The sequence below is a fragment of the Pagrus pagrus genome (assembly GCF_965226575.1).
Source record: "Pagrus pagrus genome assembly, chromosome: 18".
Taxonomy (NCBI): domain Eukaryota; kingdom Metazoa; phylum Chordata; class Actinopteri; order Spariformes; family Sparidae; genus Pagrus; species Pagrus pagrus.
In genome coordinates this window covers 16,572,538-16,597,492 of record NC_140202.1, presented here as the reverse complement: position 1 = coordinate 16,597,492, position 24,955 = coordinate 16,572,538, and the positions used below count along the sequence as shown (strand labels likewise).

The following is a 24,955-nucleotide window of genomic DNA, read 5'->3' as shown; positions in this document are numbered from 1 at the left end:
AGTGAGCTTTACAGATGCTGACAGGTGGATTTTTGTTCCTTTTGGACTGAGCCAGCAGCCCTAGCTGTGTCCCCAGGTAACGTTTACATTATTTATCATTCATTATCTGTTATTTAATCCAAGCTAGCCTATATTTAATGGACATACATTCAATTGTCTGTAGCAAACTCACGGTAAGAAAGTCTTGAGAAAGAAAGACTCAAAATTTGGAATTCTCCCAACAATTCAGTTTCATTTTGGTCAAATAAAGGCACCCTATCTATTCCTAAATGTAATTTTTTAGTTATCAAACTCACTTTATTTCAGGAACATTGTCCCAGTCCATGTTACTTTGCCTAAACAAGGACGATTAAGGTTACTTAGTAAAGGAGAAAAACTAAAGAAGCTAAAAATAATTGGCCCAGGAAATAAGACGCATGTGAAAAGATGTAACCACCCTCGTAATCATCTCTTAACTTTTTATTCGGCAGTGATTCAATCTGACCATATGGGTGCTTTTCCCCGAGTGTCCTCCATCTGAGTTTTGGCAGGACAGAGTCCTTGTGTCATATTTCTCCTCCTTCCCCATCTTTCCCTCCCTCGGTCGTTCACAGCTCTCCGCCCATCAGAGTACTGGCAGTGTGCGGCGCACGGCGCGCAGCGTGGACTTGGAGATGTCTTGGCAGCATTACGCACGACGACACAATAAACGCGAGAGCCACCTCTAGAAGGACGAGACACTTTGAAGCTGAACGGGACTGACTTCCAACTTAAGATTTGGAAACTCTTCCTTCGCAGCCTCCTCAAGACATTTTCCTTATCTTCTCCAGTCGGTGGATGAGATTCAGACTTCCTCTTCGCGGCGGCAGCAGCGGGTCTGGATGACTTCTCCTCCTCTCGTCCTCGGGTCACGGTGACTATAGAGGAATGGGAACGATATAAACAGCTTGGGGGGGTTGAAACAAACTCTACAAACAGTTAAGCAACAGAGAACCCAGAAAGGGAGGATGATCCCGCCGGCCAACATGATTCAGGACGAAAGTGGGGGCAAAGAGGACGAACGGGACCAGAATGAGACACCCAAATCCCCGACGGCAAACGCCAGCCAGCAGGAAACCAAGGTAGGACTTTCCTGTTAATATTCACTATTTACCAGAGTAGACTGATACACTGTCGAATCGCTCTGTGCATCAGACCAACTGTTATTAATAGAGCAGGATAAACAAACTTCTGTCAACATGGCCATAAAATCGACTCAACAGGGATCAGCTCCCAAAAAGAACAACATGTATTTAAACTCTGTTTATCACTGACTCCCACACTGACCAGCCTTCAGCCCCTGACTGAATTCAGAGAGGATACTGTACCTGACTTCAGGAATATCATCAGATGTACAAATAGGACAGAAAACAAACTCATTTTTGGTACGACAGTCCTCCTCAGTGTGTTGGAATACCATCAGAATAACATCATGACACTGTAGCACATAAGAAAACAACCTTTAGATACAGATAAGTTCAGTTTAAACTCATTATTAAGAACAATACACTCTTTTTAGGTGCTTCAGTAGCAACATAGTGTTTTTCTCTTGAGATTGGCGTCTATAACTAATAGGAACTGGTATTCAAATGAACCGAAAGGCTCTTTAAATTAGATTCATGGTGTGCTGTAGTGGTAAAGGAAGTTATATTGTATTATTAATAGAGAGTAAGTGGCACATGGGCTGGCACTTTCTACTTGTGGCTGATGTAGGAAAAAGTAGGCTGTGTGATAGAGATCCACAGCTGCCTCGGGCGTTTTGCCATCTATGTGGGCCACATGTTGCCCAGACTACTACAATTAGCAGTAGAATATTGGACTCGTCATCGTGGCAGCGGATGGCTACAGCAGCTCCCCCGTCCCGTCCACAAAACTCTCGTGCAGGACAGACGAGACTCACTCTTCCTCTTATTTTCTCCATTTTTTTTTAGACGAGGCTTTTGCTTCCGTTTTCTCACTCGCAGCTGGGATGACAGACAGGGGCGACCTCTTCGTTTGCACTGTTTCGGCATGTGAGCTCTTACTCTGGCACATTCGGTCACTGGGAATAATAAGAGACTCCCGGCTTCTCACACCGTTTTTAAAAAGCTTCTGCCAAACAACCTCGCTCACTTCCAACATCTCGTAGTCATCAAACAACCACAGGGAAAAGTGACTTAAGAATGTGTTTGATCATTCGTGCAGACAGGAAACGTAGAGTTTACCACCATTAAGTAAAGCTGTGTTTGTGTTTTTATCCCTCCTTTAAGAATACTGTGAGGCCTGAACATCACAAGCGCAAGGTGAGCCTCCACTCTTGTGCGAACTGTAGCGCACTGCTGACTCCAGTCATACCTGCATGTACATGAGGATGAAAGTTGTCTCATGTTACAACTTTTACTGCTTTTTGAGATCGATCACTCAGTGAAGTCAATGCCACAGCAGGTTTAATCCATCATCACCCATATTTGTAGAGCGCACTCTTTGTTCCTGAATGATTTGATATTTAAGCTTATGCAACAACTGGCTTTTTTTTTTTTTTTGTAGTTTGTTTTGCGTGTCGCAGCGCAGCCCCCATTAACCCTCCCTGCTTTATGGTAGAACACATAGATTTGGTGTCATCAAACACAGCATGAGCTCCTCGATGCATGCACACATCTCCTCACTTTGATCATACAGAGAGAGCTTTGTTTATTGCGATTGTCTTTTATTTTAATGACATAAAACCACCTTACAGGAAAGAAGCGAGGCATCCTTTACCATCACAGCAAAAAAGAAAAAAAAAAAGCTCATCCATCTAATGCAGTTATTTAGTTAACATTACTGTTGTGCTTTACCACTGTTTATCGTTCCAGGGTGTGTAACTACAAGAGGTTGCAGCAGAGTGTGTGTGCTATAACGCTCGTGTGTGTGTGTGTGTGTGTGTGTGTGTGTGTGTGTGTGTGTGTGTGTGTGTGCATTCCTGTGCGTGGGTGGTAATGGTAGAGAAAGGGTCCAGATTGATTGTTTCCGGAGTGACCCGTGGATTTGATTGATCTTAACCATGCCAAAGCTGCAGTGCAAAGCTCTCTGGATAATTTGCTCAGGCGTGTTAGCCAAAAATAGTTAACAACGTATGTGTGTTTATTCGACCCTTTGTTTTGTAGTTGAAGTCTGGCATTTCATAATAGTAGTGTCCCCAGTCTGAAATCAGTTGAATGAAACTGTCACACTGTGGCACGCGGCAGAAAAAGCAGTAACTCGCCCGCAGGTGTTCACATGTTTACAGTTACATATTCAGGCCTGTATAGTGCGCTCGGAGATAATGGATCATTAGGAGTCCTTTCCTACCCTATCAATTACTTAAAATAAAATCTATTTCCTCATTAAGAGACCTGCAGCCAGGCACCAGCCAGAAACCAGAACTGTAAAATCACATTACAGTAGCTTAGAGATTCTTTATTGCGTGTTTGAGCCCAGAATTAAGTGAGTTTCACGGAGGAGGAAGTACACACTGAGAGGTTAAACGACGAGCTGTCAGTGTGAAGTGTTATGAATAGTGTTACTGTAAAAGAGGAGACTAATGAGATTGATAGAAGCTGCAGCCAGAAGCGGCAGCACAGCGTGTGAGAAATAGTGTTGATGTGATGCATCGCCCCAACCAGGAAATCACATTACCTTCCAGGTAGGGAACCTCGAAGGTTTTCCACCGAGCAATGATAAGTTGCCCCGAGCAGTGGTCTTTTTATCAGCCATGGGACACAGAGAAATCACCTGAAGGTTTTTCAGGCTAAGTTGCTGATCTATTTAGGTTGTAACAGGAATTAATTTACACCCCATCTCACTCAGTTTGCTCTGAATTTCTCTCTCTCCTCCGTCATCCTCTCCCTTCATTATCCATTCTTTTCCCCTTCTTCCATCCATTTTTCTTCAACGTTGTTTCCTTCTTTTTTCAGCTGCAGAGACTCAAGCGCTCGCTGTCCTTCAAGACCAAGAGCATCCGCAGCAAGAGCGCCGACAACTTCTTCCGAAACAGCAACGACAACAAGACGGAGCTGCTGTCTGACGTGAGCAGCAGCACGGGCCATCTCTGCAACATCGGGATGGCCCCGCCGCACACCACCAACCTCCCCATCCCTCCGGTCCCTCCGGCCATCCCCAGCGCTCCTCCTCCCACGTCGCGCTCCCAGTCGCGCAACCCGCTGCAGGTGGACTCGGCGGGGCACTGCTTCATGGAGCACATCTTCAAGAAGCCCACGTTCTGTGACGTCTGCAACCACATGATCGTAGGTATGGTTACCTCCCTCCTTCATTAGTGTGATCAGGATTTACATTAGAGAGTATTAAACAAACAATAATATGCACGTATGGTATGAAGACGGCAGGATGTAGGAGGCTGCAATCTCCTAAAAATGCTAAATACTGTGTTTTTATCCAGCGAAACACACTCAGACAGTTAGACGCCTTCCACTGCGCATCCAACTTGACCCGCTGACATGTGACTGAAGTTTCTCATCTTCCTTTTCCTGCACACTAAGCCACTTCCCTCCATCTGTCTGCCGGGGTGTCAGATAGCCAACAACAGCCGTGCCAGCTCCAGTACCTTTTCTCCCCTCAACAGATGTTCAGGTTTCTCCTCCTTGTTAGCCATCAGTACTGCGGGACTGCTAAGTCTTTATATACCAGGGCCTCTGCAGCATGATAATGACAAGGGCTGCCAGCACCATCTGCTCAACAAGCCCCTGATACCACGTTTGGTAGCAGATAAAAGACGTCAGACCGGCGGGTTAAGAAACGAGCATGTAAATGTGCACATATACAGTGGAGGGACACCAGTGCTTGAGCCGTTTGACAGCAGTCTTTGATTTCCTTTACAGAACTGAAAGGAAGTATTTTTGTCCTGTATTTAATCATAAGTCAGAGCTTGAGATCTCCCTATTTTAAACTAAGAAAATCAAAAGTTATTGGTTGGGAGATTGAGTCAAAACTCTCTTCTTTGCTGGACATGAAATAAACACTGCTCTCCACTCTCTCAGCTATTAAAAATACTTGTTTTAAATACTTGTAAGTGTAGATTCTGCTCTTGTCAGCCCAGTCAGTGAAAGCAATTCGGCTTCATATTATCGGCTCTATTTATCAGCTATAATTTAATTATCGGCTGATAGCAGATAAAATGAATTTTCCCATTACAAGGCCGATAAATTATCAGCCAATGCACAGTGTGTGTTGTGCCTCCCTAAAGCATCAGTCATAGTGATAAAAACACAGTAATCTGTAGTTTCTCTTGGCTCTATGGGACTTTTTTGCAAGTTTCAGCTTCAACTTTACTCCCCTGGTTCACTCTGACAGCTCATCTTTGTCATTTCTAGCATGTTAGCTGTTTTTCATCGAAAAAGCTCCACCTGTACCATGCAGTTAGACACAGTGAGTGACTTGCTGGTGAACATTGTGGAGCGTATAACAGCTAAAGTGACTGATATTTGGTGTAGAGCAAAGTCGAGCTTTAGGTCTTTACTCTAAATAAATAAAGATGCTACCTCACGTCTGCTGGATGTATCAATAAGCAACTGTTTGCGAACACATTTTCCGTTTCAACTTAAACAATGATAATATAATATATGATGATATGCCTATTTTGTGTTTACAGCTGGTTTCTGCGGCCACCAAGATGCCAATAAAACCAAACAAACCCAAAAACAGTTAATGCAGGTTGTCAGTCGGTTAAACCTTCATAATTACAGGTCTACAGTGCTCTTGAGCAACCAAACAAACACGTACTGTAGATTGAATTCATAGAGTTGTTTACTTGATTCGACCCTGCTGACAAGAAACAGAATTAGAGTCTCATGATAAGTGCTGTTTAGAGGCGTTTCCATCCTGAAGATTATGAAATACAGTTAAGAAATTTCATTTTCTTCTCATTTCTAGCACGGACATGGTCACGCTAGGTTGGAGGACAACAACAAACCTGGTGGCTTTGAATGTATGACTATGACATTAAAACTAAAGCTCATCCTTCCATAAAACACATTCATACTGTACACGTTTTTTGCTGGTCTGTTTTTTATGTGGCCAGCGAGGCGCGTCTGGTGGCGTAAGCCTCGAACAGTCCTCCAGTGGTCTGTTAATAATGGAAGTGTGATGTCAGGTCTGCCTGGCCCTGTGATAGGTGCAGAGCCCTCTGGTCCACTCGTGACAAAAGATGCTGCCCTCTTCTTCATTTGTCCTGCTTTAATGAGAACGCAGTGTGGTCCACAGCAGAGAGAGAGAGAGTGGAGGGAGGTTATCTGTGTGTGTCTGCGTGTGTGTGTGTGTGTGTGTGTGTGTGTGTGTGTGTGTAGTGTGTGTGTATGTGTGTAATAAGCTGTTATTGTGCTGTCAAAGTCTGACTCAGTGTCCCAGAGTCAAAGAGCAGCACACAGGAGAGAGAGAGCTGTCGTGGTGGAGTGGAGGGGACTCAAACTGCTGCTACAAGCATACTGCGATTATTAAATCCTAATGGCCATTCATTACAAATTGCTGAAGGTTCATGGAGTCAAAAGTGCAGTAATTATTTTTTATAGTACTGATGACGGTGGAAAAGCTTCTGTGAGGTGAAAAATGTCTGTAATACTTTTGTGCCTATATGAATCCATGACTTGCAACAACAGTTTCCACACAGCCAGACGTGACATAAAGATACCGTTTAAACAAAAACAATATATCATATAATTGGACATAGAATGGATAATAATGGACACAGATGCTGGTATTGGAAAGATGCAGTTTTTATATTGTAGACTATTGTAGTCTGATTGTTAGAAGGACTTTCTAAATAAAAAGGGAAGTCAGATTTATCTTACTGCTTGTATTAAATGATGAAAAAGTAGCTGTGTGCAGTTATATAGAAATCTGAGGACAGACTGAGTTGCATCATGATGCACGGAGAATTGTTATGCATTTGAATTGTGAATGAAGTTCAATCGAATAGGCCAATGAATATTCACACCTAATCATACCCCATACCCTCATGTCATTATCAATGCGTCATTTTTAGTATAATGTAATTTACGTAATTTAAAATAATTAAATTAATGTAAATTCAGTATAATGTAATTTCTGCCGCTTTAAGTCTCCCAATCAAAACAATTTAAACAAAAGGGAAGTTGTGCAAGATCGTGGGAGTTGTCCTCATTGTTAAATAACCACCATTGCAGCTGAAAATCTATCTGACGTGACTCAATTTTTTATTACGTTTAGTCACTCTCTGACTCTCCTCGAAGTTATAGAGACGGGGGACCAACTAAAATGCATCGCCAACAAATTTTTGCAGATCTCTGGGTTTAAACATGGGTTGCAGACATTTGGGATAATGTTAGTACAAACGCAACAAAATATTTAGCATAAGTCTCTACTGAACATTGAATTTCTTAAATGTTCCGTATCATATCTTTAATATTTCAAGAAACATCCTAGGAATGTTACACACCCACATACTTCCTAAAGAAAGATCCTTTATTATATAAAAGCCTGAACAAATGAAATGTGTCGTCCATTATAAAAATGGAATTATATCGAAGTGCTCACTGATTTATTCATAAGGTTCATAGATGAAGCTAAAGTGAACAAGATCACTAAATACTTAATAGGGCAATAAACACATTATCAAACATATTGTTTGTACGTCCATGTATTATTTCGAGCTACGACAGTCACAAAGAGCAACGTCAACACTGCTATTCAGATCCCAACTTGCTCAACACATGTTCTCCTTCCTGTTCAGCTTTTGTCAAATGCTTACTGGTGACCACACGCAATAACAACAACAACAACAACTTCTGTTTACAGCCATCAAATAACAACTCAACACTTCATACGTTTGCTTGGACAAAAGAAGCAGATGATGATGATACTTGAGAACACATTTCAACACATTGAAACTTAACTAAGAAGTGTATTCAGAACACTTTCCTTTATTTTTTCCAAGGTTATTCTGGCTCCTGTTTTGTTTCAACCATGTTTTCTCCATTATTACACAGGCTTAAAGATACGTGCAATGAGCAGGTTTTGTTTATACGTGCCCTCGTTGTGAATCGCTAATGCTGAGATATTGATTGCAGGTCCTTGCTGCAAATGGCTTATTAAATTAAACGTCTGCATGAGTGAACGGGAGGGTTGTTTGTGGCTGGCAGAGGGTGTAATATGATTTAGGGCTGAAAAAATAAAATACTTGCAGCTTTTACGTTGTGAACTTACGTAACAAATTCAACGGATAGAGCTGGGAGGATTAGACAGTACACATTTACTGTAAGCTACTATTACAAAATATCACTGTCAATCAGTCTAATATACTGATTACTACTACTATATTAATATCCTGCAACAACTTTGAGGGGTTGGACAGTAAGTAACTCTTAAAATCCCTTAAACACCTCAAATCAAGGCTTCCAAATTCCTTGATTCACTACAAAGACAAGTTGAGGTTTAATGAGACAGTAATCTCACTTGATTAACATGCACTGATCTGAGCTGTGAAATCCCTGAGACACATATAACAGGTTTAGTTGCTCCCAGAGAGAAATTAATCTTGGGGTCAAGGTTGAACAGTATACAGATACTGCTGTGGTGCTAACTGAGGCTTTTCTATGATACTACTGAGACGCACTTAAGTGTCTGAGACTGTGAAAGAAGTGAATGCCAGCTGTTTGATTCAACAGCCGTGTGTTGTGACGACCTTGCATTTCTACTTGATACTGCATTTATGTATTCTAACATTACGATCCAAAATTTCTCTCTCACCAGCACTCGATCAAATAATGCACTGTAAATGTCAAAGTGCCAGCGGGGGCAAAATGTCAGCTGAAACACGTCAGTCACTGAAAAATTGAAAGAAGGATATTTTTGAAGGTGCTGACGTACTAGACTCAAACAGCAGGAAGCTGCTTTTAGCCGCGCTGGCGACAAGCGATGGCAGAGTTGGTCCGTCTGTCGTCTCGCCACTTAGGTCAAGACTGAAATATCTCAGTCCAGACATTCATGGTCCCCAGAGAAGTTTCCTCTAATGCCGCCATAAGGTTTTGTTTGAAATGTCTCGACAACTATTGGATAGATTGTCCCAAAATTTGGCACACGTTCACATTTTATTTTGCATCTTCACTGCCAGAAAAGCGTAGACACATGGTACCATTTGACAGATTGACAGTTAAGCCTCTAAACTCTCACGTTTAGGGCAGAGATCTTCAGATAAACAGACATCTTTTCCCGTTGTGAATTTAATTTCTAAAAACAGTTCACGTTACATCTGTTCTCTCTACAGTTCATTTTAGAAGTCCCCTGATCGCAGATGGATACATAAAAACAGATATACTCCAACTATAACAATGTCGTCAGCATTCTAGGCCTTATTTCTTTAATTTTCCAGATGGGGAAATGGGTTTTTCAGCATTAAAAACAATCTAATGCCCGTGGGAGAAACATCTGCAAAGAAACTAAATAATGCTGTTCAGGTCAGTGTTTTGTTGGAGCTTAGGAAGAAGAGGAGGTGGAGGAGTTATTGTCACGATGAAGGTTATTTGCACAGGAAACCAGGAGGCGTGAAGTGAGAACAGAGGCTTAATGGATCGATGTGTGGCTATTGTAAGGAGAGTATGCAGCGTAAAAGTGATTCTGTAGGGGAGGAAGAGTGGGAAGCTAAGGGAGAAAGATTGTGTGGGAAAAAATAAGAGGCAAGATGAAGAAGGTATGGGACATCTGGCAGGAGTCTTGTCCTTTAGTGTAGCGTAAATGAATAATGGGCTTTAAAGGCGGAGTAGCCAAGAAAGAGCGCATGCCAGAGAGAGCAGCATTGTCGCTCACTTTCCCCACAGCTGTGAAGAAGCCTTTAGGCCCTGGACTCTCTGTGCCTGGAGGAAAAAGCACCTAGACGCACTAACGGTATTACCCAGCCATTACTGGAGGAGACGACAGTGCCAGTTTCTTCTTCTGTTCAAACTAGTCGATTTAACGTTGCTACCCTTGCTTTTCGGCATCAGGAATACTATTTAGTTACGTTTTTATTTATGATTTGATTAATGTACGTATTTAAAGTACATATTAACATAATCTGCAAAGAAACGCCATGTTGTCCGAATGTTGCTTTTCAAAAAACGAGCATCTGTTACTATTTACTACTAATTAAATGATTGCGTCTGATTATTTTCTACCGTATTTGCTATGTGATTGCTTTCACCCAATGCAAATGCTGTTGTTATAGTCAGATCGTGTGCTATGTTGATTTTTTTTTTTTCTCTAAATGTTAGGGATTTGGAGTTGTTGTCATGTTTTGGAGGATAATGTGCAGTGTTCATAAGGCAGCGCACAAAATCCAACACATTTCAGCAGCATTTAAAATACAGTTTTGATCAATGAAGAATGTGATTAATGGTTTTTGTTCAATCCTACAGATTTAAGGTCCATGTAGGGAAATCACTTGTTAGGATCATCCCTCTAGTCAACAACAGCTTGAGATGAGGATGAGACTCGGTTTCCTGTGCATCCAGAGAGATGGACGAGAGCTCGGGTCAGGCTGCTTTAAAGATGCAATAGAGACATTGTTTGCTGACCTGAAGGAGAATAAAACTCCAAGTGCTCGTTAGACAGCATCATCAGCCGACCTGATTTAGAGTGACCTAAAAATTGGAAGTCATTGTCTCTGCTGCTGCTGCTGTTGTCGTTGGGGTGATCTGCTGCTGACCGATGAGGCCGGGATCACATTTCCCTCGGTTTCCATCTCAGGTTAACTAAGTCCACTCCAGCTCTGTGTCAGCGAGGCTCAGCCAAGCAACACAAGAGCTTTAAATGAGGAATACAGATCCAGTTTTCCACCTATTATTGAGTTTCAAGTGGCCACCACTGCTAGCCAGCTCCACATAGCCGTGACACCAGTTCAAATTACAGCACGTGAAGAGCAAGCAGAGATTTTTTCCCCCCGTGTTGGCTAAGTAAACTACACACGAGGGGCTTTGTACCTTAAGTACACATTATTTCCTGTGTTTGTTGTTGTGTTGTTCGGGGATCAGGTGTTCTGCTTGGTTTCACATTTACAGTACAGTCTGCTTATTGCACCTCTTCACCCTGCTCATCGAAACTGAATACGCTGTGTTTTTGAGGATAATCTGGACTGAAGTGCAGACATTATTTGCTTGTCACAACGCACAGTCAAACTTTACACAACCTGACAGCTGTGAACAAACTTGACGATCTTTCAGCGATGAAATTTGGATCCGGTGTTCCTCCCTGTGCTCTCAGCGCTCACTGATCAATGAATCCTTTGCATTGACATATTTTCACATGCAGAGAGTGAGCCGGAGCAGGGCACGTGCTCATTGATGAATCGATAAAGAGCCAGAAGTGCACAGCTGCCAGACTACGACTAATAACAGCACCAGGACTTCGTAATACTGTCCTCTCTTGTTAATGTGGAATAGCTGTCAAATGATATGTCAAATGGCCACCGCTGGCTGTAAGTGGTGTTTTTTTTTCCATGCTGTGTATAACACAGAGGAATAATTTATCCTCTCAGGAACCCGTTTCTCCTCTCATATTTTTGAGGATCATGCACTTTCCACTAGGGTACACATATTAACCTTTAACTAATTTCTCATTCGCATGCATTTTAGTAGCATTTAAGCTTTTTATCAGTCGTTAAAAAGAGCTTATTAATTCCATATTCTGTAGCTACTACAACTGAATGCTTTTCCTCCATAAACCTCCTAGTTACTGTTTACTGAGTGTCAAACAACTCATGGTGATAATATGCAATTGGTTAATGGTTGATAAGTATTATCCTTCGTATTTGTTCTTGAACTCAGTTAGCCTTTAATGCATAATATTTAAAGAGTTAATATTCGATGTTTAAGCTCCGGCCATTCAACTACCTCCAAGCATACACAGTTTCAGGAGAGCAGAGAGCAGAGAGTTATGATAGCTTCCGGCCCCAACCCCAGTTTTTAGGATTATGCTGCTCTGAGAAGGAATATGGTCTGTGATGCTTCAAGGTCCAGACAGCAATATCAGGATCTTTTAAATATTTAAAAGTTAATGCACCCAAACTTTTGACAAACAGCTGAGCTTGAGCAGGTCAGCCGTTAAATCTAGCGACCACCGTCTTGGTTATCAAATACATATTTACACACACAGTAACAGAGCCCCAGCTCACTGATCTTCATTAAAGACTGAGCCGCATAGATACAATCTGTTGTTGTTGCCATGTGTCCTTTTTTCTCTGCCAGCGCCTTTGTCTTCACCCCGAACAAAACTATCTTTCTCATTTTTTTGTTTCCTCATCTATCTCTGTCCATATTCATGACTCTTTCACACACCTCCTTGCACAAATGCGCACATACAGGCCGAACGTTTGCAGTTGCAATGTTGCGTAACTTTGGTTCACAAATAAGTCAGATTAATCTTAATTTATTCCAGCAACTGTGAGTCACATATTAATAAGTGAGGATGAGCTGCACACGGGCACCAGTTTGGCTTTTCTTCACATGGCGGAGATAGCGCTGGCTCAAACACAGTCGCTTTGGTTAAAATGGTTTTGCAGAAGTGCATATCATGTGTCGCGTTTGCTAAATTTTGTCCTTGTTAAAATGTTCCACATGTCGCTTCACAGGTTTCTCCCCGCGCATGCTGGGAAAGACTCCAGAAACTCTGGCTAGGAATACAAGTGCAAAGACAATGAATAAATGAATGAGATGTTGTTCTGACCAATAGTTTCCATTACCTCTGCCTCTTTGTCTCCTCACTTGGGAACACCACGAGCACAGTTCCTGACTTGATAGATCTGAACCTGCTGCCTCTTTTCTGTGTGTGTATCAGGTACAACAGCCAAGCATGTGGTGTTCCTGGCGGGGAACACGGCAAAGCACGGCCTCCGCTGCAAAGCCTGCAAGATGAGCCTCCACCACAAATGTGAGAACGGAGTGGGACAGCAGCGCTGCATGGGCAAACTGGTGAGATGCATGACACACAATAAATCAAGACATCGAGACATGATATATACACAGGACATTTGTCTCTTTGCTGTCAACAGTTTGGGAGATTCTGAGCCTCAGGAATATAATTACTGATGTCATTAGCAACGAAAACAGACACATTAGAATTGGCTGTCTGACCGTTTCCCACCAGAATGTGCTTATTCAGAAATCACACTCTATGTGTGAGTGTGCTGGTACATCTGTGACCACCATCCATCCTCGTCATCGTCCTCATCATCGTTATATCATCACTCTGTCTGTCTGAGTGTTAGATAATAGTAATGCCAAAATGCTGACCCCTCCAGCATGAACCATTAGATCAGGATCAATACGATCACCCCGAGGCTGCTTCATAACCACTATTGAAGATGTCACACCAGCACGCAACAGTCTTATGATGTGTTTGGCATTTCACAGCCTCAGCCCTGATGTCTCTTTTTTAATATGTTAGTTGAGCCTTGGTTGCTTGTCAAATTAGGGGGTGTGAAATAGTGTTTGGAATAATTATCACATCATTACTTGTTCAGTTTCAGCTTGTATATCACTAGCAGGAGCAATAAGATTGTGAAAACTTTAGTTTTGTGTCATGTTGTGTTCATGTGGATTAGGGACACCAGTGAATAGTTTGGCACACGGCATACTGGAGCAAGAGACTGGAGCTACCATTGCCATAGCCTGTTAATAGCCTTTTTGGGCGTCTACAAGAAAATGTTTAAATGCTTTAATGTCCAAAAAACACATTATTATTTTCATGCTGTCCATTACTGCAGCACCTCTATTCACCCTCTGTCTAAGTGATTGGATTTAGTGCCTGTCTCTTTAAGGTCCCCCTCCTGAAAAGTCCAGTGTGCTCTGATAGGTCATCTTTTACAGGCCTGAGGAAGCACCACCCAACATACTTCCACATCAGCTCTGCCGGTGTTTTTGCCGGGGGCATAGATGAGGGTGGTGACTGTACAGTTCACAACGTTACAGAGGTCCTGACGCCACTTTCAAAGGCACAGTTTCTGAATACGGGCTATGGGAATGAGCTTTTTGATACTTTTCTTAAACTTATGTAACATCTAGGTCTGCTTTATGATCAAAAAGACATGGAAAAATCTTTTTTTTCTGAATAAAATATGTGGTCTTTGAAAGTTCAGGACATTTTTTAGCCTGGTAGTCTTGTTAACCCCTTTGAAAACCTAACTGGAAAACCTTGGTCAACCTTAAAATAAGATTTTCTTAGTCCTTGAAAAGCTGGAGCTACAAGGTTTATGTGACATTTTTCCATTTTTCTGTCATTTTGTATAATTATCCGAAGTCTGTGAGATGCATCGTTGGAGTTTTGTTTGGCAGTAAATACATAAGATCCTTTAATTTGAGAAATTTGCTTCCCTCTGTCATTTCATACAAGCTGTTTTGCTGCTAATTAGCTTTAAATGGGAGCCACAACACGACCAAAAAGTGCAGCAGGAGCTGATTGGTCAGGTTCAAACGTGCCACATAAAAAAATAGAGCGAAAACTGCCTCATTGAGTGAGTCTGGGAATTTATTTCATAGTCGGTAGAGTTAGTAAGTCAGATTTTCATTGTTAATACCTCATAAGACTGAGTAAATGACCCTGTACTGTAATAAACCCCCCAACTTAAATACCATAGACTGTTGTAACACACTTTCTGGGGGCGTCACCTCATTATTTGGTGATGATAATTGAGATCGGGGTGTATGATATGATTTACAATCATCATCACCCCTAACCATCTGTGGGCCTGCATTACAATGAGACCATTTGGCTGTGGAGCTGGGATGGGCTGAGTGTCTTTACTAGTGAGTGTGCAGTTACACCAGGGAAAGCCAGCGCCAAGAAAATGCTTTCAACTCCATAGCGGTCCAGCAAACTGGCAGTCAGGACTGAACTGGGAGTCTTTAGTCATTCACACACATCCCACACTGAACAGAGGGAGACTGTAGCACTGTCAGGTCATATTATGTGTGATTTTCTACCTTACCTTGTTCCTCCACAGTATTCGACTACACCTCCCTTGAGAAATTTGGCTGGAATTAGCTGAGGAAATTTGAAATAGTTGTTAATGAGCAAGAAAAAAGGAGGCCCATCTCAATAACACTCTCCTTCCCCATTGTGACGTCTTCTGTCCACGAGAGGGATGAGGCCCGAAGATATGATCGGCTCTCAGGAGTGGAAAATGAGGTTGAGAGGTCGAGCATAAAAAGGGAAGTTTCCCCCAGAGGAGTAGAGCTCTAAATTCAACTTACTCTAAACTTGGACACGTTGCAGCCATGCTTGTTTCTCTTGGCTTGAGAACCCTTCAGCAAAGAGAGCAAGTTACCTCATGCTCTGAATCTTTATAAACCACAGGACTGGTGTCTTTTTATTAGGTTTCAGAGCGCCATGAAACAGTGACAATTAATTCATAACAAATTAATAATATTTAACACGCAGGCTTTCGTGATTCATCTGCTTGGTTACATAACATTACTTGATTATAAGCTTTGGCAAAATGTTGGTAATTATGCTGTTTTTATGTATTTCGGAGGCTCTGTAAAGGAAAATAGATGGATTTTTAGTTACGTATCTAGTAACAGGTCACAGCTAACAAAGGTTGACCTCTTGGAATTTCTGGGAAACCTGCCAATCTGGATCGAACATGATTAATAATCAATATGTGTCAGTTTATGTGTGAGTCACTTCCCGAAACGCTCTCAGTTACTAACCAGAGATAGATGAGCCCTGCTACAGTGCTTATACTACGCAAGGCACTAAATCTGCAGCTGTGACACGATTCAGTTAGTAGTTTAACTGATTCAGAACATTGCTGGTGAAAACTAAATGATTCACTCACAAGTCTTTTTTATGGATAATGCTTATCACGCTCACACCAACAATAGGAAAGGATGCAGTTTGTCAGCATGACGCCATCACAATGGGCAACCACTATCCAGTTTTTCTCTCTATTTTGGTTTCCTTGGCGCCCAGTTCACACAACACAAACAGTTTGTAAGAAAGCAGCCTTGAGCTTGAGTTTCAAAGTTTATTCAGTGATTGACAGAGGAAGTCTCTTTATTTATGTCACATATCATACAATGTTCAGCATGGTGAAACTGGTGCTCTGCATTTAACAGCAGCGGGCGGTCTTTGCGCCCAGAGGACCAACTCCCGATCTCGTGTACATGTTTTGATGGTGGAGGGAAACCAGAGTACCCAGAGTAAAAACCCACACAAGTACAGGGAGAGCATGCAAACTCTGCACAGAAAGGTCCCTGCGGGATTCGAACCCAGGACTTTCTTGCTGTGAGGCAACACTGCTAAAATGAAAAGCATTGTTTGTCTCCACACTTATTCTTTGGAGGTAGATCATTAAATGTGCTAAATAAATTGACAAAAGTCGCCCCAAACAGAAAGGCTTACCTGATTTTATTTTAATTTTTAACATCTGTCTCAACATCAGTGGTCCACGAACTCACTGCCGGCATCAGTGAGTGGTGTCTCTTGTTTGTAGCCAAATGAACCAGATGGGCCCAACAAGTGTGCTCTTTTTACCTTTTCCTAAATGAGTTTTCCCCCTGAATGTCTGACATCTCAGTTATTCAGATGAGCCTGAAGAGCTCAAGGGTTGCTTATTTTAGCCGTCTCATCACAAGAAGTGTCAAATGAGAAATTAAGACTGATTTGCGATGCAGATTTCACCACCTGCCACTTGAATCCTTGAAATGTAAACTAACAGAGAAAAAGGCAGTCCTTCAGCTTCAGGTCTGACTGCCTGTTCAGTAAAGAGTGAAGGTTGTTGTAATCAAGAAACATTAATCTTATTTAATGTAATCATTAAATGGGTGAATGATTATCCAGGACTTCTTCCAGGAAAAACAACAGAGAGAAACTGAAGACATATACATTAATCATTACCCGGTCGGTGTGCCACAGATGACATCATGTCTGCGGGGATTGAGGAGAATTTCAATGTTCTGTGTTTCTTCTGCTCTTCAGAAGGATTCAAAAGTGACGTGGAAATATTGATTGGCTAGGAAGCTAGGTAGGTAATGGATGTATAAATGATAAATGTTTGAGGGCCTCGAGAGATTGGAGGTGGACACGACAAGCAGATAAATGAAGACGGTGACTTCAACACCAGTTTGTCCTTGTCAGGTGCAGTGGACCACCTGAACCGACTCAACTCTTTATGTAACAAACTAGCTATTCCTTTACGATGGTAACGCACGATTTAGACATAACAATCGGCTGAAAATCATTAAAACTGGGTGGAATTAAGGTTCGCCTCAGCCTCGGGGTGGTGCAGTACTGTGTGTGGACGGGGTCTGACGTCATATTGTAAACAGAAACAGCCTCTTTAGCATCTTTGTCTCGCTCCCACCCTCCGTCCGTCTCTCTCAAGCTTTCTACCACTCCGTTTGTTTTACAATGCATGTAGTGTTGAGAACTTTTTCTCTGTGAGGTCAGCTGTGATCAGAAACGATCAGCTAAAGAGATACGTTCAGTATTTCAGTGTCAAGCAGCTGCCTGTGGTCCTGTATGACGATTTTTGCCTATAATGTCTATCGCTTCTCTCTGTCTCTCCTCAGCCAAAAGGCTTTCGGCGGTACTACAGCTCTCCATTACTGATCCAGGAACAGTACGGCTGCATTAAAGAAGTCATGCCCATAGGTGAGAAGCTTAAAACTCCAGTCTTTCAGAACCACACTGTACATCACTGCATGGCTGTCCTGGAAGCTTACAGCTTTATCATGTCTTATTTCTCCTCTAAAGCCTGTGGCAATAAGGTGGACCCTGTGTATGAGGCCTTGAGGTTCGGGACATCGCTGGCACAGAAGGCCAAGAGGGCCAGCGGCTCTGAGTCTCCACACAGAAACTCGGTAAGAGACACTTATCATGCCGGGTTGTGTTTTGTTTTTATCCTGTTAACGCTAAATACTGTCGCCGTCTTTGTTTAAACCCAAACACAGATAAGTTGTACACAAAGAAAGTGGTTTTCAGTTTTATATCTCCTGCTTTAACGTCTCTGTGTTACACCATGATGTACATGCAGACACGTGACGACTTGTAGATGATCACAGTTCAGTATAATGCTTCTTATTTTGTCCCACTGCAACAGACATAGTGTAGCTGATGGTCTAGATAGATACTGCCACTGCGGGGCTGTAAACACTACCAATAAAGGCAGTCTTTCCCAGGCGGTGATGAGGGAAAATGTCGGTGCAAACACTCATGTTACAACTCTGAAGATGGACTCGACTGATTGTAGAGCTACACTCCCTGGCCTCCTTTCCACGTCTGTGTATTTAATGCGCAAGGAAATCTGTCTTTCATTGCTTATCACTTCTAATGTAAGCTAAGCTGTACGTGCAGTCTGGATGCGTGCCTCCCTATGATGACATCTGAAAGCTGTTGGGTTCAGGCCATCCTGTCCTGTCCTGTGCAGCTGTTAGTGAATGGGTGTGTGTGTGTGTGTCGTTGCAGGCTCACAGAGACAACGTGATCTCAACAGGGGTTATGATAATAGTTTCCAAATGCAGACTTAGAAACAGCGTGTTTGCTACACCACAGGTTTCTCTAGAGTAGCCGGTTAGGCTGTGAAAGCAGATGAATTTAACTAGTTTTGTGCCCAGAAATCTAAAGAATCCGTCCCCTTTTGGTCTGATAAAGGAGCGTAGGGCTTGATAATCATTTACATCTTTGTCTTTATCTATCTCCATACTGCTGTGTCTATCTCTGTCTATCTATATCATCATTTCTGTCTGTTCTATCTACTCGCTGCAGACCAGCGACTTGGATAAAGTTCCAGAGGAAGTGGTGGCTCACAGCAGCAGGCAGGAGCTGTCGAGAAAACACAGCGATGATGGTGAGTGTCCGTTGCCGTACACTGTGTGCGTCTGGATCAAAGCCATGTAGTGACACAGGGAAAAAACACACACTGTTACTTCTCTTCCCACAAGGGAGTCTGAGAAGGTTGCAACATCAAATTCTCTTCCTATGAACCAGCAAATTAGGTTTTTTACTGTTTTCCACTGAAGTGCAATCGCCCTTTTTGCTGTGTTGCTGTGAACCTGCTATAGAATCACTTGTAGAAAAAAGCCTATAGAAACGTTTGGACCCCTTTTTTGATCTGCTTTGTGTGCAGCTCTTGATTTAATGGTGGGTAGGTTTTATTTGAGCTACACAACAGTCTATGTAGTGACGGGGCAAGGCACTGACCCTTTACAATCTGGAGCATTCACTCTGACTGGTGAAGGCTGAACTACGAAGATTCAAAGGTAGACCTTGGCATTTGAAAAAGCTATTTGAAGCTTGGCTGCTGGACTGCTCCCATCAGAAAGTAGCACCTGACCCAACAAAAGAAGATAAGAGTACGTTCTTGGCCTGTGCCATATGCCGGCCACAGAACTGCTCTAGTTTCTTTGATAACGTGTGGGTTACTCCAAAAAAGACAACTATGGTCAATGAAACGCAGTCTTCGAATATTTGGCACAGTATAGATATTTATGAATCATCATGTTTTTGGTGACATTTTTGATTAAGGGCAGACATCAGGCCAATGTTTATAACTGCAGACAAGATAAGTCATAATCAAGCCGCTTGATTGCAATGTTTTTGACGTCACAGTAACTTTCCCATGATCTTTCCCGTGGTGCCACTCCTGTGACACTACTTTTGTCTCCATTTTCCTGTTAAGGTTAAAAAAATAGCAAAGATATCGTACTTTTATTTTTGTTTCCAACATGTAATCTAATCAACATTGCAGCTTGTTTATTTAAATGGTTGTTGATTTCATTTAGTAATTTATTCTTTCTTTCTTGTTTTTTTTTTTTCAGTTTTCACAGTCATTGAGAACGGGACGGAGCATTACCACCAGCCAGAGATAAAACCTGAGGATTTGCCGGTAAGAAACCAACTTCTTCTAACACCTGTATTTTATTAATGCCAACAAATCGGACTGAATTGAACAGAAAGTAAATAAGAATAACTCAAATTCTCTTTGCTTTCTTTCTTCTGCCAAATTATTACGTACTACGAGGAGTTTTAAACTGCTTATGTAACCGTCTCAATTTAATACTGATGCCTCTCTGTGACCTACATAAGCAAACAAGAGCATCAGTGAGAAGACTGGCTATTTCTAACTATTACAGTTATTCTTAATGCCCGTCACCTGGTCGGGTTCTGATTTGTCCACATCCGATAAGTCATAAACCTAAAACTACTTGTGTTCACAGCCTGAGGAAAAAAGGAAAACAAAGTTCACCATTCTCACATTACAGTTATTGATCTTACATAGCCACAAATACATTATTATCTCACCACTATGACGAGGTTTTTAAAAAGAAAAACAGCATTGAACAGTCCCCTTTTGATACCATCCACCTAAAGGCGCCATGCGTTATTCCCAGAGAAATTAACGAAAATTCCCTGATCTGGAAGTCCGTTCAATAGTTTTTGTGTTATCCCATTGACAAACCAACAAACCAACCAACAAAGGGACACAGGTAAAAACACAACCTCCTTAGCATAGGACGTCACATCTTTCTTTCACTTGCTCTCAAAACCAGTGCATGTGCTAGCCAGGCCAAGGTTTTTATGATGAGAGTGGAAACACACTAGATTTAGTTCCTTGTAGCTGATTTAAGTGTTGTATTTTCTGGAAATGAATTTCATTTTTAACAGTTATTCCAGCAGTTGTATTGAAGGTCATACTACTCAATTTGTCCCACAAAAAATGTGAGCCTATTGATCTCAAACACAAACATTTAAAAGTTTTAAAGTCAATAGTTTCAAAGACAACATGCAGTCTCAAAGCCTCTGAGAACGACTGTGTTCACTGACCACTGCCTGAACCCCACTTGGTCACTCTGAGAACTGATACCGAGCCAGTCCTGCGTCCATTAACCCCCCCCCCCCCCATCGTCACTGCTGAATTTCCCAGGACTTTGATGGAAAACTTCTCTTCCTGCTGTAACAAATCATACCCGAGCTGACACGATCACTGGCCTGCACCAATAGAGAGAAGGCCTGACCTTACAGCGATGTTTGGATCTGCAGCTCTGGGCTCTGTGCTGCTATTTTTTTTCCCCTGCAGGGAAGATGCAGTGCTGATTGTGCAAAATTCATGATCGTGAAAGAAAAAAGGTTAAACCTCTGTGAATATCTTGCCCCCCCCCCCTCCCCCCCCGCAGAGTAATGTTGAATATTTCATGGGCAGATTTCAAAACCGCTCTTTTTCTTTCTGTCTTTTTCAGCTCCCATGGTGGGATTTGTGGGAGAGGTGCTTTCAGTATCAATGTTCTCTGTACATATTTTCGATGGGCTGCCATCTATCCTGTTTACTTTTATAGTTTAACATGTTTATCTCCATTGTCAACAGTGGAAAAAGACCACAGATACTTGGACAAACACAAAAATGAACAAATAACCGTACAAGGCAAAAAACAAAGAAACACGCACACACACACACCTATTCTCTGCAATACAATACAGCAGCCGCACTCTCCATTTCAGGGGACAGACCTGAAGTGAATTGTTATCAGGCTGGACCGAGCACAGCTGGCAGCGGGGCTGTTTGTCTGTCAGCCGACAGGTCCATTAGCTCGGGCTGGCGGACAGACAGATGGAGGCTCCGCGGGGTAATGAGCGAGGAGAAAAACGCTCGAAAACTGCCTCTTCACCAGAGACCGAGAGTCCAATTTGAGATGAGAGGCTCACACGCACAAATGGGACACACACGCAGTCACACACAGGATCCCCATCTGTTCACACTTTACAGGTTTAGTGTTAAACTACGCGAGATCAATTGACAGTAAAATAGTCTGGCTCAAGCTGTGATTTCTTTTTGGTCGGATCCTCTGGTTTTCGGAAGCTTAATTTTGGTGTAGGTGGCGCTCTTTTTGTTTGTCTGTTCATTTGATGGAGCTTCTGTGTCTCCAGTATAACATGTGTCCAACAGCCAAACTGCTGTTAATGGAATAATTAACTGTTAAAGCTGCACTAATCAATATTTTTGAATGCTGGATGGATCAGTGGATCAAATGAAAATGTTTTTATGTAAAAGGTGTTGCTCGTAGTGTCAAACCCAAAAACGATGACCTGTTTCTCTCGGCTCTATGGGGCGTTTTATTGACTTTTAGCTCATTGTTTTGGTGTTAGGCCCACAACTTTACAGTCTTGGCTTTGTTGTCAGTTTCAGCGGGCAGCTGTTTTTGGAGAGAAATCTCTGAACAAACAATGAACACTAAATGCCCATCACCAACAGACAGACAGACAGACTAAGTGTGGTGACTAGTTAGTGAGCATAGTGGAGCATTTAGCAGCTCAATTACCAGATATCTTTCTCAGGAGCAGGTGGAGCAAAACAGAGCGAGAGGGAGAGTGAATATTGGACTTACAAACGCAGGTGTCCAGAAACACAAATTAAATATCGCTCTGCGTCCTTCCAGATATGTAAATAGGCAGCTGTTAGTTAACGTGCTCACCATGAGAAGAAGGTGAGAGTATGTCAAAGCGTTTACAGGTTGTTTTGCTACCCCCAAGTGGGCGAAACAAACAGTTACTGCAGATTTAAAGGCATGCACTCTTTCTGTTTTCCATTTTTTTCCTTCACTTACAAAGGAGGCTGTTATCCTGGCCTTGCCCTACCTCTCATTCAGTATTTCAGGCTCCCACAACACAAAGAGCCTCTCGAGGCCCGTGAGCAGCCCTTAGTTAGCTGTAATAGATTGCCACTGCTTGATTTTGTTGCTTTGAACCCTGAGGCCACGGAGGCAGTTTGCCTCGTGGCCGCAGTTAACTCGACTCATCCATCAGATACATTGCCAGTCCACATGGGTGACACTCAGAGAGCCACAAAAGACCAGAAACACTTCTCTTCATTACCACAGCGCCGGGAAGATGCCGAATTCTCCTGCTGTCTTGCAAAAACAACCATTAGTGTGTCTTAAAAAGCTATTCTCATAGCTTCTGGCAAAATTCCCCTCCATTACGAAGGAACAGGACAAGTTATCATTTGGAGGGATTTCAGGGACGCAGCAGGCAGGATTCAGGCGCAAGGTATCGGTGAGGAAAAAACGCCCACCAGTTTTGTGAGCAGGTGTGAAGAGCGCCAGGATGTGGTGCATCTCCCCGCTAATCGTGCTAACACGTCCCCGACAACTTCCTCCCCACCCACAGCCCTGTCCTGTTTTAACTTCCCGAGCGCTCACGAAAGCCCGGTCCCTCTTCTCCCACTCATGTTGACGGAGGATTAGAAGGAACAGATTGCAGAACAACTTAAGCATCTCCACGGTCTATCAGTGCACTGTAAACAAGGGCTTCTCCTGCCTATGCGAATGCCAGAAGACTATTTTCAGACAGGACTGCGAGAAAAATAACAATAGAGAATACGGTGTCGCATTGTATTTGTGTGTCTGTGAGCTTTGTTTGACTTGTCAGCCACATTTTCCAAAACCAAATGTGTGTGTTTATTGTGTCCATGTGTGTTTGGTGTCTAGTTGGAGCAGAGCCAGCTGCAGAAAGACGTCCTCAAGCTTAACACCTACGTGGCCTTGCACAGCTACACTCCCCAAGACAGCCACGACCTGGAGATGAGGTTAGTTTACAAGCACTAGAACTCACATGTCACATGTAATTAAGAAATCTGGCTACAACACCCGCTGATATTACTTATACATCAGCTGTCAGGGGACAGTATAGCTGACTGGCGGAAGACATTTCACTTTTTTTGATTTTTTTGATCTGGGTCTTTTTTTTTTCTCCAAATATATAACAAAAACAAATAAAACTTAAACATAGGACCGTTAAATCAAGTTCCTGTGCATAATCTGTGCAGTCTTTCTAGGGAGACAACTGGATTAAATAGAATTGTACAATTATAAATGTCACTGTTATGGTTGAGGCATCCTGCATCAATGTCCTATGGGTGTTTATTTGAAAATAAACTTCCTGTATGTTGTATGTACACATACTGGCATGTGAGTCTGCAAGAACAAACAAGCAAACCAAAGAACAGTGACATACAAGCACACTACACTACTGTCAGTCAATCTCACCGGATACAGTCCTGTGACACACCAAGACCAAGGCACACGATCACACACCCACAAAGTACACATGTGGACAAGGTGTTTAATTTATGTGTCAGAGTCCGCTGGTGAAGAGCTGTCTGCTCCTTGTCAATATTCATCAGCTTTTTCACGCCAGCAAATTCAGTTGTCTGCTAATTAGTGTTTTCCGTGTTTCTTTTATCTTATATAATCACTGTATTGAGAGCGCTAGACGTCAAAGTGCACAGGAATAGATGAACAAATGGAACTAATTAGCTTCCTCATTTTAGGTAATGGTCCTTAAAGACTTATTTCTCTGGAGTGGCCTCATTAATCGTACCTGTGTGAGTGCCGCTATGGTCTATTAATATCAGTCAGTCTCACCTCTTGGATTTGTTCTCAGAGAAACACACAGTCTTCAGAAGTTCATTTATTGGTAGACGGTGTGCCGGTGGTACAGTGTAACTAGCTTAATGGTCAATTTCAGCTCATTTTTTCACTGCTCGGCCCACAACTTTAATGTTTTGGTTCATTCTCGCCACTCTCATGTCGTCATTTTCAGACAGGCAGCTGTTTTGAAGTGAAAAAGCTGTAAAAATCCTCATTAGACCACCTGTTCAGCACCTGACAGACACAGTTAGCAACTAGCTGTTGAACATAATGGAGCATTTAGTAGCTAAAGACTCGCCGTTTTCCCTCAGGGGTTTGTAGAGACCAAAAACAGAGCTACAACCGAGTTAATATTGGACTTTAATGTGCCAGGTGGCCAGAAACACGACTCCAATGTGTCCAAAGCACACACAGCTGTCCTCTGTCTAGCTTGTCTTATTACATTCAATACGATCTGGAATTCAGGCTTCAGATTTTATCCCATGCCTTAACCGTGATTGATACGGCATCATCTGCAACACACTTTGATGAAATAGGCCCCCAGGAAAGAGTGC

At 42.4% G+C, this 24,955-nt stretch overlaps 1 protein-coding gene across 2 annotated transcripts in view; it reads left to right on the top strand.

The window, feature by feature from the left end:
• stac (SH3 and cysteine rich domain) overlaps positions 1-24,955 on the top strand; it is a 30,525-nt gene continuing 5,570 nt past the window's right edge. The window contains exons 1-10 of one of the 2 annotated variants that reach the window (XM_084382089.1): positions 1-76; positions 594-1,100; positions 2,268-2,300; positions 3,933-4,266; positions 12,814-12,947; positions 17,550-17,631; positions 17,734-17,840; positions 18,745-18,826; positions 19,797-19,864; positions 23,460-23,557. In XM_084382089.1, coding sequence (XP_084238215.1) covers positions 987-1,100; positions 2,268-2,300; positions 3,933-4,266; positions 12,814-12,947; positions 17,550-17,631; positions 17,734-17,840; positions 18,745-18,826; positions 19,797-19,864; positions 23,460-23,557 — 1,052 coding nt within the window. In that variant the 5' untranslated portion in view covers positions 1-76; positions 594-986. The remainder of the gene's footprint in view (positions 77-593; positions 1,101-2,267; positions 2,301-3,932; positions 4,267-12,813; positions 12,948-17,549; positions 17,632-17,733; positions 17,841-18,744; positions 18,827-19,796; positions 19,865-23,459; positions 23,558-24,955) is intronic. The other variant, XM_084382090.1, reaches the window with a different exon arrangement.